At 28.4% G+C, this 13,040-nt stretch overlaps 2 protein-coding genes across 2 annotated transcripts in view; one reads left to right on the top strand and one right to left on the bottom strand.

Moving 5' to 3' along the window:
* Window positions 1-5,062, bottom strand: part of LOC124498943 (uncharacterized) — a 30,530-nt gene extending 25,468 nt beyond the window's left edge. The window contains exon 1 of the mRNA XM_075731526.1: window positions 4,089-5,062. Within this exon, the coding sequence (XP_075587641.1) occupies window positions 4,089-5,047 (959 nt within the window). The 5' untranslated portion in view covers window positions 5,048-5,062. The remainder of the gene's footprint in view (window positions 1-4,088) is intronic.
* A 6,266-nt stretch (window positions 5,063-11,328) lies between these two features.
* LOC124490158 (uncharacterized) lies at window positions 11,329-12,553 on the top strand. The gene is made up of 3 exons (XM_047052622.2): window positions 11,329-11,795; window positions 11,861-11,953; window positions 12,024-12,553. Exons 1-3 carry the CDS (start codon window positions 11,540-11,542, stop codon window positions 12,209-12,211), a joined length of 537 nt encoding a protein of 178 aa, XP_046908578.2. The 5' UTR covers window positions 11,329-11,539; the 3' UTR covers window positions 12,212-12,553.
* Window positions 12,554-13,040: the final 487 nt, after the last annotated feature.

Below are 13,040 nucleotides of genomic sequence, written 5' to 3'. Positions count from 1 at the left end.
AATAAACATTTTTATTACATTTACGGATGTAGACAATGATACAGATATGATGAGAAAAAAAAACAAATTTTCAATAACCAAATTTAAAAAAAAACCTGTGAATGAACCAAAAAAACTGGTCAATCAAACCAATCAGAACTGAAAAAGAAAGAAAAAGACAACAACAACAACAACAAAAAATGATAATGTTTGGCCATGGTAATGTTTGCAAATTTAAAAAAAAAATGTCATGTCAAAAGAAACAAAAGAGCATTCTTTTTTTTCTGTGATTCTACAAAAGAATCAGAATACCAAAAAAAAAAAATTCGATAACAAGTTGGTGGTAATAGTGGTTTTTCGTTCCTATACTTGCAACGTTTCAACACTTTATCATTCACAACCAATTCATTCATATGGACACAATGAGAATGAGAATGGTGTGGTTAACGATGGACAACTGTTATCACATGATCACCATGATCATCATCAATTCTTGAAAAAGAAAATTTTTTCTAGTTTGTCTGGTCATTGAAATAAATTTTCAAAAGTGAAAATTTGTTGTTGTTGTTGTTGTTAGTGTGTCCATATCTATCAGATTTGTCTTCTTTTTTTGTAAAAAAAAAAATTTTCACAAAAACGACAACCATAAAATCAATGAAAGAAAATCAGAATTCAATAACAAATGAATGAATGTGGATGACAGCAATGCATTCATTTTTGTTTTTTTTTTTTTCATTTTTTATGTTTCAATAATGAAAACAAAACAAAACAAAAAATTTTTTACAATTTCAAAATTCAAGATTTATTACCAGTCTATTAATCACATACATTTTTTTTTCACTGTATGTGCACACGCACACACACACACACACACACACGTTGAAGAAGGAGAAAAAGAAACTCATCATCATCATCATCAGTTTTTTTTGTCACTAAATAAAATCATCATCATAACAACGGACAAAATATGAAGCAAAAGAATCTATTTTAATTTCCTGTGGAAAAAAAAACATTTCAAAACGACTATTTCGACTCTATTTGTTTTCACGACAAACAAATATCTTTGTGTGTGTGTGTGTGCGAATGATCAATCAGTGATATTCGGTTTTGTTTTGTTTTGTTTTGTTTTTTCTGCAAAATTAACAGGAACAAACAAACAAACAAAAAAACATAAATAAATAACAATTAATTGATAAATGAAGTCATATATATATATATTGAAAAAAAACGCATACGCACACACCGAAAAAAATAAATTTCCAACAACAACAACAAAAAAAATCGTGACAAAAATATTGAAAAAACAAAACAGAACAACAACAACAACAAAAAAACTAAACTAAACTGGAACATTATATTTCATTTGATGATTCTCACGTTTTCCATATTAAAACGCACACACAGACACACACATTTTGAATGGAAATCATATATAATGATGATGATGATGTTTGTAATTATTATTTATCGATCAATTATTTGGTAGTAATATTTTTCATCCTGTTAATTTTGTTATTTGTTTCTCATTTGGAATATATAATATAATTTTGGATTATTGTTGTGTTTTGTTTTGCTATTTGTTTCGATATCATCGATGGCATCGTTTCAATTCTTTGCATATATTACCATAGTGTTGTCTAATATATTGTCTAACACATATATGTATGAATAATCCTTGAGAAAATATTCCAGAATTTCTAGTCACGGAGATGCACACACACACAAACACAATACAGAATCATGAAAAATTCTACCACAACAACAACATTATTATGAATATTTGTAAAAACAGGAAAAAAAATAGGAATTTCATTTCTCCAAAAAAAAAAAAAAAAAAACAAATCAAATGTGAAATGAGAATTTTTCTTTTCATTTTTTTCCCATCAAAAAAAAACGATAGATGTATGAGATTATCGTTATTTATTTATTTATTTACTTTTATTTTTTTGATTTGATTTGAAAATTCATCATCGTCATCATCATCAGAAGGAATGTAAATGTCTTACATTCACTTACAACGGTAAACAAAATGAATAATTGATTTTTTTTTACATTGTGTTTTCTTCCATCTGTTTTTGTTTCAAAATTAAATTCAAAAAAAAAAAAAAAATACAAAACAAAACAACAGAAAAACAATGGCCATTATCACGAAATCCATTTATGATTACGGAATAAATCAAGAATATTGAGAATGGAATGGATAGAAAAAAAAATTCTTTTTGAACCCATAAAATGTTGTTGAATTTTGTTTACCACCACCAACACCACCACAATCACCACTAGCACAAAAAATGAATCCAATTTATTCATTTATCTTTGTACTTACTTGTGAAATCAACACTAAACTAGACATTTAAAGTTTTGACATTTGAATATGTTCATCTTATTTTTATTGTGGAATAAAAAATTCTATCTGTAGATGACAATGATGATGATGATGATGAGGAAATTGAAGCATCAAGATGACGAAAATTATACTGAATAACTGTGTATGTGTGCGTGTGTGTGTGTGTGGAAAAAAACTTTTTCTCTCTCTCTCTCTCTCATCATTTTGAAATGGAATCAAAAACGAAACAAAACAAAAATAAATTCTAGACTTATATAACCGGATTAATGTGCGAATGAAATGTATTTCTGGCCTTCAATATCATCGTTGTCGCTATTGTCATTTGAATGAAAATTTTCAAACATTTTTTAGCTGCTTATGTGACAAGACATTGGACAGTGTCCAAAAACAGAAAGTTGAACAGAAAAATGAAAATTTTGGCTGGTCAAAATTCTGCAAGAAAAAACCAACAAAAAAAACCCAAATTTTTTTTTTCTATTCTTCAAAGACATTTGATGGATGATGATAGTGGAGACAATGGAAAAAACACTTAAAACAATTTTAAAAGGTATCACACACACAAGAATTGAATGGAATTTTTTTTGTTGAAATTCACAAACCAAATAAAACACTGTTTTTGTTTGTTAGTGTGATGTTCACTGATCAAGTTTAGTTTCAATTCTGATTCCATATCATCAATTGGTTCCATAAACAACTCTCTCTCTCACACACACACACACACACACACACACACACACACACACACACACACACACACACACACACACACACACACACACACACACACACACACATACAGAATGAAACAATGTGAGTCTGTGCAAACAAGAATATTTTTTTTTATCATTTCTAGTTTTCCACTTTTCACAAAATTCTGGTATATTTTTTTTTTTTTTGTTTGGTTCTCGAAAATGATGATGATGATGATAAAGATATAGAATAGAAACAATAACAATAGTATGTCGTCTGCAAATTCTAGAAAAAAAAGAAATATAATAGTTCCAAGAATATTTGATGATGATAATAACCGACCGGATCTTACCATCCGTCCGTTCGACCATACCGTACCATATGAACCAGAATATCGTTTCTTTTTTTTCTAGGTATAAAAATAGATCAAAAACAACAACAACAACAACAACAACGACAACAGAAAGTGATATGAATCAGATTCGAATCCGGTATAATTTTGCAGACAACCAAAAAAAAAAAAAAAACATGCTTTGTCGGTATTTTTTTCTTCTCGCTTTTTTTTTTGCTCCGTGATTTAGCCAACGGATTTCTAGCGACTAAAACAAAAATTCAGCTCAATGTATACGATTATTTGTGCGCACCATACACACACACACACAGATAATCCTTGTTTTTTTTGTGTGTGTTTGTTCGAGTTATCAGTAATTTATCAAAGTAATAGCAAGAAACACCAACCAACCCAACCAAAAAATTTATTCACATAGGATTCATAATGATGAAACTTTATTATCTTGGGAAAAAATATAACAACAACAGCAACAACAAAAAGCCGGACAAAACAATAAAACATTTGGATTTGATGGACAATCAATCATAAATCAATGATGATGATATTCATTTTGAATCGAAAAAGAAATAAATAATAAAATTACACCGGAAATCATAATAACGTATATATTCGCAGAAATTACAATCGGAAATTATTATTATTATTATCATCATTTCATATCACATCAACGGAATTCTGAACCGGAATCCAAAAAAAAAAATGATAAAAATAGCCACCTACTTGACATAGAATATTCGTTGTGAATTTGGTATTAACGAATCATCGAGCGTTGTCGTCGTTTTCGTTGATGATGGAATAGACATTGTATAAATTGATGAACAAAAATGTGCCGTTATCATTGTTTTGTTAACATTTGAATTCAATGATGATGATGATGATGATGATGAGATAAATAGATTCAATCGATCCAGATGTCGCTGTAATGGATCATCATCATTAATAGTATCATGTTCCAGATGGTCATCATTTTTACCACTATCAACAACACAAATAACATTATCATTATGGATATTTGTAGCAGATTTTTCATGTGTTTTTGTCGTTTTTGTTGTTGTTAATGATGATGATTGAAATGTTATTGGATCATCAACATCAACATCATCATTGATTGTTAAATCAATAATAGCCAATGTAGAATTACTATTATTTGAAAATGATGTTGGTGTTGTTGTTGTCGTTGTCGTTGTTGTTGTTGTTGTTGTCGAATCAATTCGTTCACTATCATTAATAGAATCACTATTTTCATCATGTATCGATTGTATCGATGATGAGCATGATGAAGATGATGATGAATTATGTGGTTTTAATTGAATTTTATCAATAACTTTTTCATCATCCATCATCGTGTTGGTGGTGTTGATGATGGCATCATTCATAATGAAATTAGTAATAATTTTATCACTAGATGTAGTAGTAATAGTCGATACGTTCATGGTGGTGGTATTGGTCATCATGGAATAAATTAATGGTGAAAATGTTGGTGGTCTTGCACTTGGTATTGGTGAATCCAATTGTAATGTTCTATGATAATTTAAACAGGTTGGATACTGTTGTTGTTGTTGTTGTTGCTGTTGTTTATTAATATTTTTCCAACGATGATTATTATTATTGAATAAAACAAGTTTATTATTAGATTTAATGGATGAATTTGCATTATTATTTAGCTGTTGTAACATCATCAATTGATGATTACCATTACCATCGTTATTAATGTTATTATTATTATCATTATCATTATCACCATCACTATCACCATTGATTATCGATGAATTTGAAAATAATCGATATAAAAATTTTTCTTTTGCTTTACGACCAATGGTCATTAATGGATTGAATAATGTTTGTGTTAATATTGTATTACAAATTGATGTTGAATTATTCAATTGATTTGAATCTGTTGTTATTGTTGTGGTGGTTATAAATTGATCGGAAACAGATGACGATGATGATGATGATGGTTCGTTGATAATGACAGTTGAGGTGGTGGTGGGGGTGGTGTTGGCATTCACAAATGCTAATGAATGTACACTATTAACATTCATTTCAATTGATTCATCAATGATCTCATCATCATCATTATCGTCATCATTTTCATTCACAGAATTATCAACATCATCATCATGATGATCAACAGGATTGTCATTTTTTTCTTTCATTTCTAATAATTTTGTATCCATTTGATGATGATCAATCATCGTTTCAATTACCGATGATGATGATGACAATTTCATCACATTCATAATGATGATTGATTGAAATGAAAATCACATTTCACAATGAAAAATAACCAACAAACAATTGAATGAAAAAAATTCTATAACCGTGGGAAAATAAAAGAAAAAAAAGAATTACAAAAGGCTAAAATAAATAAACAAGAAAAAAATCATCATCATTATTATCAACCGTAGAAAATTCTGATTTCAATTACTGTGATTGATCAAAAAAAATTGATTCAACAACAACAACAACAAAAAAAAACAGAATCAAAAAGAAGAAGAAATGCATAGAAAAAACAAACAGGTTGACCAAAAAACCATTATTATCACGACGACGACGATGACGACGACAACGAAAATCACCACCACCACCACCGCCAACAATCATCACTAAAAACCACTACCTGAGCAAAGCAATAAGACACACACTCATACACAAATAGACAGATGAAGAAAACATCATCATCATCATAATCATTCACCATTCAATCATCATCTGTAAGTCTTGTTGTTGTTGTTTAATAATCGGTATTTCGTTTTGAATTGCAAATATTACCAAATATTTCATTCTTCAACCAAACATTTCTTTTGTCGCCCATCCAATGACAAACAAAAGAAAAACGCTCAACATCAACGTCATCTACTGGTTAATGTGTCAAATTATGGATGAAAAAAAAAATATTTCTCTTTCTTACATTCAAACGGTCCGGATTCTGGTTTCCAAGAATTTCATGATGATAATAATTTGTCAATGAATAAATAATTTTTTTTTTGTAATAATTTTAATTGTTTACCGTTTTTCATTTGTATTTTTTTTTCTTTGTTGTTGTCGAAATTCATAACGAAAAACAAAAACAACAACAACATTCAATATCGTAGATTACAAACTAATCATGCTAATGTCAGCTTTAATATTACACAAACACGGTAGACATTGAAATGGTAGACAAAAACAAGAAAAAAAAATCTCAAATTACCTCTGTTTGTATAATAATCCGTTTTTTTTGCATGCACTTCATGCAATCAAGATAATCGACACACACACACACACACACAACCAACCAACCAACCGACCAATCAATCAAGCAAACAAGTAAAATCTAGAGAGATGAAGAGAGAAAATTAAAGATTTTTGAATTATGAGACATACAACGAAAAACGAAATAAACGAAAAAATTGGCCAACGACAACAAGTACCTGTGCATAATAAAATTTTTTTCTGTTCTGTTCTGTTTTTTTTGTGTGTGTGTGTGTTATTGTCGTCGGCGTTGTCATCACCATCATTTTCGTTTATTCTCAACTCGAAAGAAAAAAGTTTTCAGAAACAAAACAAAAAAAAAAATTCCTGGGAAAAACTCTTATTCTGATCTTTCTATTTTTTTTCGCTTTAGGGCCTAAAGTTTAGGCATCATGACAATCATACGAAGAAAAAAAAATGGAAAACTTTTCTGTTTTCCATTCAAATTCATATTCAATAAGCCGGAAAAAATAATGTGTTTATTTAATACACAATGAATAAATAAATATATATCAGTAGGGTATGTCATGAATATATTATGGGGAAAAAATTTTTTTTTTTCGTGAATCAAAATAGAAAAAAAAATTTTTGAGTAAGATGAAAAAAGATGGAAAAAAAAGAACAAAACAAAACGAAACGAAACGAAATCAACTTTTATATTTCCAACAAATTTACAAACCACTTTAATTGAATTGATTAAATTATTACAATATACATATGTGTATTTGAATTGAATAAATTCATGGAATGTAGAATAATAGCAGAATTATATTTTATTAAAATTCACCAAACACACACACACACACACATGGTGTTTTGAATCATGTATATATAATAGAATTATGATTATTACTATTTCCATGAATGATCCATGGAATTTTTTTTTTCATTGAAATTTTTTGAAATCATCCCAAATTCTCCAACATCCATCCATGTCCAATATGGTTGATGGTGAATTGCAGATGAACAACAACAACAACAAAAAAATGGAAATTTACAATTCACAATTCTATAAATTGAATCAAATTTAAAAGAAAGTGAGAGAGAGAGAGAGAGATGGAGAAAGAAAATTTTGTTTTATTCTGAATAACTTTTTTTTCCTTTTGGTTTTTTTTTCTCGTTTTGTTTTGTTTTGTTTTCACAGTTGTTGTTGTTATCGTTTTCAATAAGATATTGCTTTTTTCTTACGAAAACATTCGAATTGAGCCTTGAGAAACGAACGAACGAAAAAAAAAAACAAATTAAGAAAAAAAAAACCAAAAAGCATGAAACAACATATAACATCAATCACATGACATATTTAAAACATTTGGATTTTGATTTTCATGTTTGTTTTTTTTTTGCTCTGGTTGATCGTTGTTGATGTTGATGATGAGTTATGTAGTAGTAATAATAATGGACTTGATTTTTTTTTTGTTGTTGGTACACAATTCAATCTGGAAATTCAATAGAAAAAAAAATCAAAACTATCATCATCATTTGTGTGAATGAGAGAATAACGTTGTTTCTGGTTGTTTATCATCATCATCATCATCAACTATTAACTAACACTACCAAGACAACCAAGACAAACAAACAAACAAAATGGAAATATAAATGTGTTAATATGGCACATACAGTGGAAATAAAATAAAAAAAAGGAAATTCTGCTTGTTGTTGTTGATGTTGTTGTTGTTGAATATTCCATATACAAACATTTAATCATTTCTCATTTTGATTTGATTTGTTTCAAAATAATTTGATTTGTAAAAACATTGTCGTCTTTATTTTATTTTTTTTTTCGTTACATATTAATCTAATGGGATGTGTTTAACAACAACAACAAAAGCAACAACAACAACTTCATTGTCCAATGATGAAAAAATTAGGAAAAATAGAATATCGTGTAATGAAACGAATAAAAAAAAAATTGACTGACCAAATTGATATATTTGAATTTTTTTTTCTAACCATCAATTGATGTGTACAAGAACAAGACAATGTTTTGAGCAATGTAACAATACATACATAGACTAAACATAATCATCGATTAATCGATCGATTGATTGATTGATCCAATCAATCTCAATGTGTCATTGAAGAAAGAAGGAAAAAAAACCCAGTAATAAAAAATATAAATATTTTAATGTAAACACTTTGCATGGCGATATTTTATGTCATGAATGGTTTGCTATAGTAAGAGAAAATTGGCAGTGAGGAAATAAGGTGAAAAGGAAAAAAAATTTGACATACATTCCAAATGCATACACACACACACACACACACACACACACGATGCTTACACATTGACATTTGACCCATTGGATCAGAAATTTTTTTTTCTTTAAAATAAAATTGTGTAAAATTTAACAACAACAACAACAAAATTTCATACCTTTTTCATCGAATATAAAAAAAACAGACAATTTTCATTTATAAACATGCTATATAACCACATCATCATCATCAGCATTCAACCAACGATGCACGAGATGCACGATTGTTTATCATTCTTGAATTAAAAAAAAAAAATTTAAATTAAAATTTTAAATTGGCCATGATGAAAATGAATCATTAGATTCATTGACGATGAAAAAAAATAATTGATGATGATGAATGATCGATTTGAAGCGAATCAATGATGATGATGATGATGATGATGGAAAAGGATGTTTCGATTAACGATTATACGAACAAACAAACAAATAAACAAACAAACAAACGAATGATGATAATTTGATTGGATTTGGTTTGATTTGAATCACAAATGAGCAGTATTATTTTATTTTACAATCATCAAATTGTATACAATAAACATCATCATAGCCAAAAAAAAAAATCAACATATATATGAATTTAACTCTTTAGTTACCAAATCATCATCCATGGATGTATTGTAAATGGGTAGATGAAAAAAAGGGGAAATATGCCGATAGATATGCACTTCAAGAAATACTGGATGTGTGTGTGTGTGTGTGTGTGTGGATGGAGAAAGAGTCAGCAAAAAGAAAAAAAAGCACTAAGAGATGATGATGTTGTATAGAAACAGACAACGCAAAAAAATGTTATGTATTTAAAAACAGATAGATAGAGAGAGAGAGAGAGAGAGAGAAAAAAGAGCCGATGAAATGATGACGATTACAATGGCGATGAAGAGAAAAAAAAATAATCAAAATAATCCATCGGATATAATTTGAAATCAAAGAAGAAAAAAAAGGGTTAAAAACATTATTGTCAACTACATGGCTGCAGTTGTATTTTGATTTTGATCCAATCAATCATCCATATAATAATCATCTGTTTGCTGTTGTTGAACATGTACCATTATGGCCATCATTATTTCCCGGGTGACAAACACCTACACATAGATTGATGAGAAAAAAAAAATTTTGTTTTCTCCAACTTCACCATGGAAAAATGTACTGGATGTGAAAAACAACAACAACAACAACAACGACAACATGAATATTTGACATTTATTTCCAAAAAAATTTCGCTGAATTTAAAAAAAAAAATTTGACAATCCAAAATTTTCAGCATTTACATACATCATCAATCAATCAATCAATCAATCATTGGTGTTTGACATTGACACACACACACATATATATTTATTATAATTTTCATGTGTTTCGATGACAAACAGGTAATACCGATCATCATCTGTTAAACAGAAAAAAAAACTCTGTACGGACAGGTACGAAAATCAGATATGAATAAATATCACGACCATTCTGCATAAATTCTTGTTGTAAACCAGAAAAAAAACATGACATTAAATTCGAATTAAAATTTTTTTTCCGGTATTTTTTTTCTTGAACCACCACCCTTCTTCACTTTATTGACATTTTTTTTTGATGATGATAATAATAATAATAATAATAATAATAATTAATTAGGTCAATGACCATTATGGTCAATTTTTGTAGCATCACATCATACACATCGATAAGAACTATCTGGCCAACGAATGTTCAATCTTTCAAGCCGAAATATATATATTTTTTGGAAACAGAATTGTTTGCAATGGCAATCATCAATGAAATAATATAACCGACACACATAAATCTAACATTATGTACTGAGAATCAATCAATCGATTAATTTGAAAATTTTTCGATAACAATTTTCAATTTAATGATCAATATATAATTATTATGATTATGATTATGATTATATTGCTTAGCCGATAATAACAATCATTATTATTTGTAATTATATTACCAATATTTAAATATCTCACAATAATCAATCAATCAATCAGAAAAAAAAGAATGACAGCAACAACAACAACAACAATAACTACCGAATACAAAAATAAATGTCTTTCCTGTTTTGCATATACACACTATAAATGGAAAACAAACACACAAATCAACGTTATTCGCATTCAAATCGATAGAAAACGGTCGAAAAAAATACGTAGGCATCAATCTCAATCAGTCATATCAAATACAAGTTTATAAATGGATCACGTTGACGCATCTAGGTGATGATAATAATCATTGGCTGGAAAAAAAAGTTGTTTTTTCTTTTGTTCCTGATTGATATTGATATACACGATTGATTTTCTCTTCATCGGTTATGAGACGAAAAAAAAAAAAAAATTTTTTTGAAAACAAAGACAAAGTTGCCATCTAGTGATGGTGAATGGAGAGAAAAAAAGCTCGAATTTTTTTTTCCACACCATTTCGTTTGTTGTTGTTGTTGTTGTGGTGATGGTTTGATGGGTTTGACTCACTTGCCCAGTGTAACCAGAGTTGTCATTGTTGTTGTCGTGGCTGACAACAGTTCTATTCATCAATGGTTTTTTTTTTTTTTTTTTTTTTTGTTTTCTATAATTCATTCCATCATTATTATCGATTAATTAATTTAACAAAGCATAATGGACTGATAATATAATCAACATAATTCTCAATTAATCAGTATTGATAATCAACGAACGAACGAAAAAAAAAATGTCAACCAAAAATAAATTAACAAATGACAATGATATTATTGGCAATGATGAAATTCCATTAGCCGATGGTGATGATACCATTGAGGTAACCGATATGGATATGATGAAATTAAATTTAGCCAATATAACTGGAAAAGAAAAATTGGAACAACTTCAACAACAACAACGAAGAAGAAATTCTGATGTAACAAATCTGGCAAGACCTGAATCACCATCTGGTACAATACGTATTCATCATCAACAACAACCAAATTGTGAGATATGGATTTGCTTTTGATTCATTTTTTTTTTGATAATTTTTTCTCTTTTCACTCTATAGCATTGGATATTAATCATGAATTAAATCCAGATGAAATGGAAGAAAAAGAACGTATGATACAACAAGTATTGGAATTACAAAACACATTGGATGGTAATAGTGATTATTAATTTTTTTTTCTAATTAATGTCTAATTTTTCTTTCTATTTATTATCATCCACAGATTTATCACTACGTGCTGAAAGTGTTAAAGAAGAAAATTTAAAATTAAAATCTGAAAATCAAGTTCTAGGACAATATATTGAAAATTTAGTTTCAGCATCATCGGTATTTCAATCAACATCACCGAAACAACGTTCTGGTGGTAAAAATAACAACAATAACAATAACAATTTATCAATGAAAACCTGAAATGTAAATGAAAAACAACAACAACAACAACTACAACAACAAATAAATAAATTTCAGTTCAAATCAACAAATATTCAAGAATCCATTCGGAGAATTTATTTGATATTTAAATTGCATAATTTTTGTCGCTGTAAAACGAAAACAAAACATGAAAATAAAAAATCTTTTCCAATCGATTTTTTTTCCATACACATATATATATTTGCTACGCTCAATCGATGATGATGATGATGATGACACACACAATGATCACAAAAATACAATGAATGAATTGAATGGATTTTTTGTTGTTGTTGTTGTTGTTGTTAGAAAATTAAACCATAAATATCAGCAAAAAAAAAACATTGTCAAAAATTGCGAAAAAAAGAAGAAAAACATTGTCGTGTGTGTGTGTATGCCATGGTATTTTACATTTATTCAGTAGATTTTTTTTTTTTATTTACTTTGCGTAATCATTTTGTGGAGAAAAAAAAAACGAAAATCCAAGCGCATTCAACAACAAATCAAATTTATATATATATAAAAAAAAACAACAACCGTGTTATATAATAATCATGGTGATGGTGATGGTGGTGATTCCATTTTGGAGACAATTATTATTTGGTCTTCCAATTATTATTATATCATCATCATCGTCGTCGTCATCGTCGTTTATTTTTTGCGCAATGTTTTTTTTTCCTTCATGGATCATCATCATTTTACGATGCAAAAACATCAAGGGAGAGAGAGAGAGTGTGTGTGTAATCAAAGTAAAGATTTTTTCGTTTTGTTTTGTTTTCATTTGAATAAAAAAATCACTAATCTGCATTGAATTGCATTGTTTGTTTGT

This window comes from Dermatophagoides farinae, chromosome 5 (genome assembly GCF_024713945.1).
Source record: "Dermatophagoides farinae isolate YC_2012a chromosome 5, ASM2471394v1, whole genome shotgun sequence".
Taxonomy (NCBI): Eukaryota; Metazoa; Arthropoda; class Arachnida; order Sarcoptiformes; family Pyroglyphidae; genus Dermatophagoides; species Dermatophagoides farinae.
Note: the sequence above shows the minus strand (reverse complement) of the source record. Positions and strands in the feature narration are given on the sequence as shown.

Excerpts from the sequence above, each read along its gene's own strand:
- LOC124490158 (XM_047052622.2), top strand. The coding sequence starts at position 11,540 with ATGTCAACCAAAAATAAATTAACAAATGACAATGATATTATTGGCAAT. Across the intron at positions 11,796-11,860 it reads TCATCAACAACAACCAAATT|CATTGGATATTAATCATGAA; the intron begins GTGAGATATGGA and ends TTCACTCTATAG. Across the intron at positions 11,954-12,023 it reads ATTACAAAACACATTGGATG|ATTTATCACTACGTGCTGAA; the intron begins GTAATAGTGATT and ends TATCATCCACAG.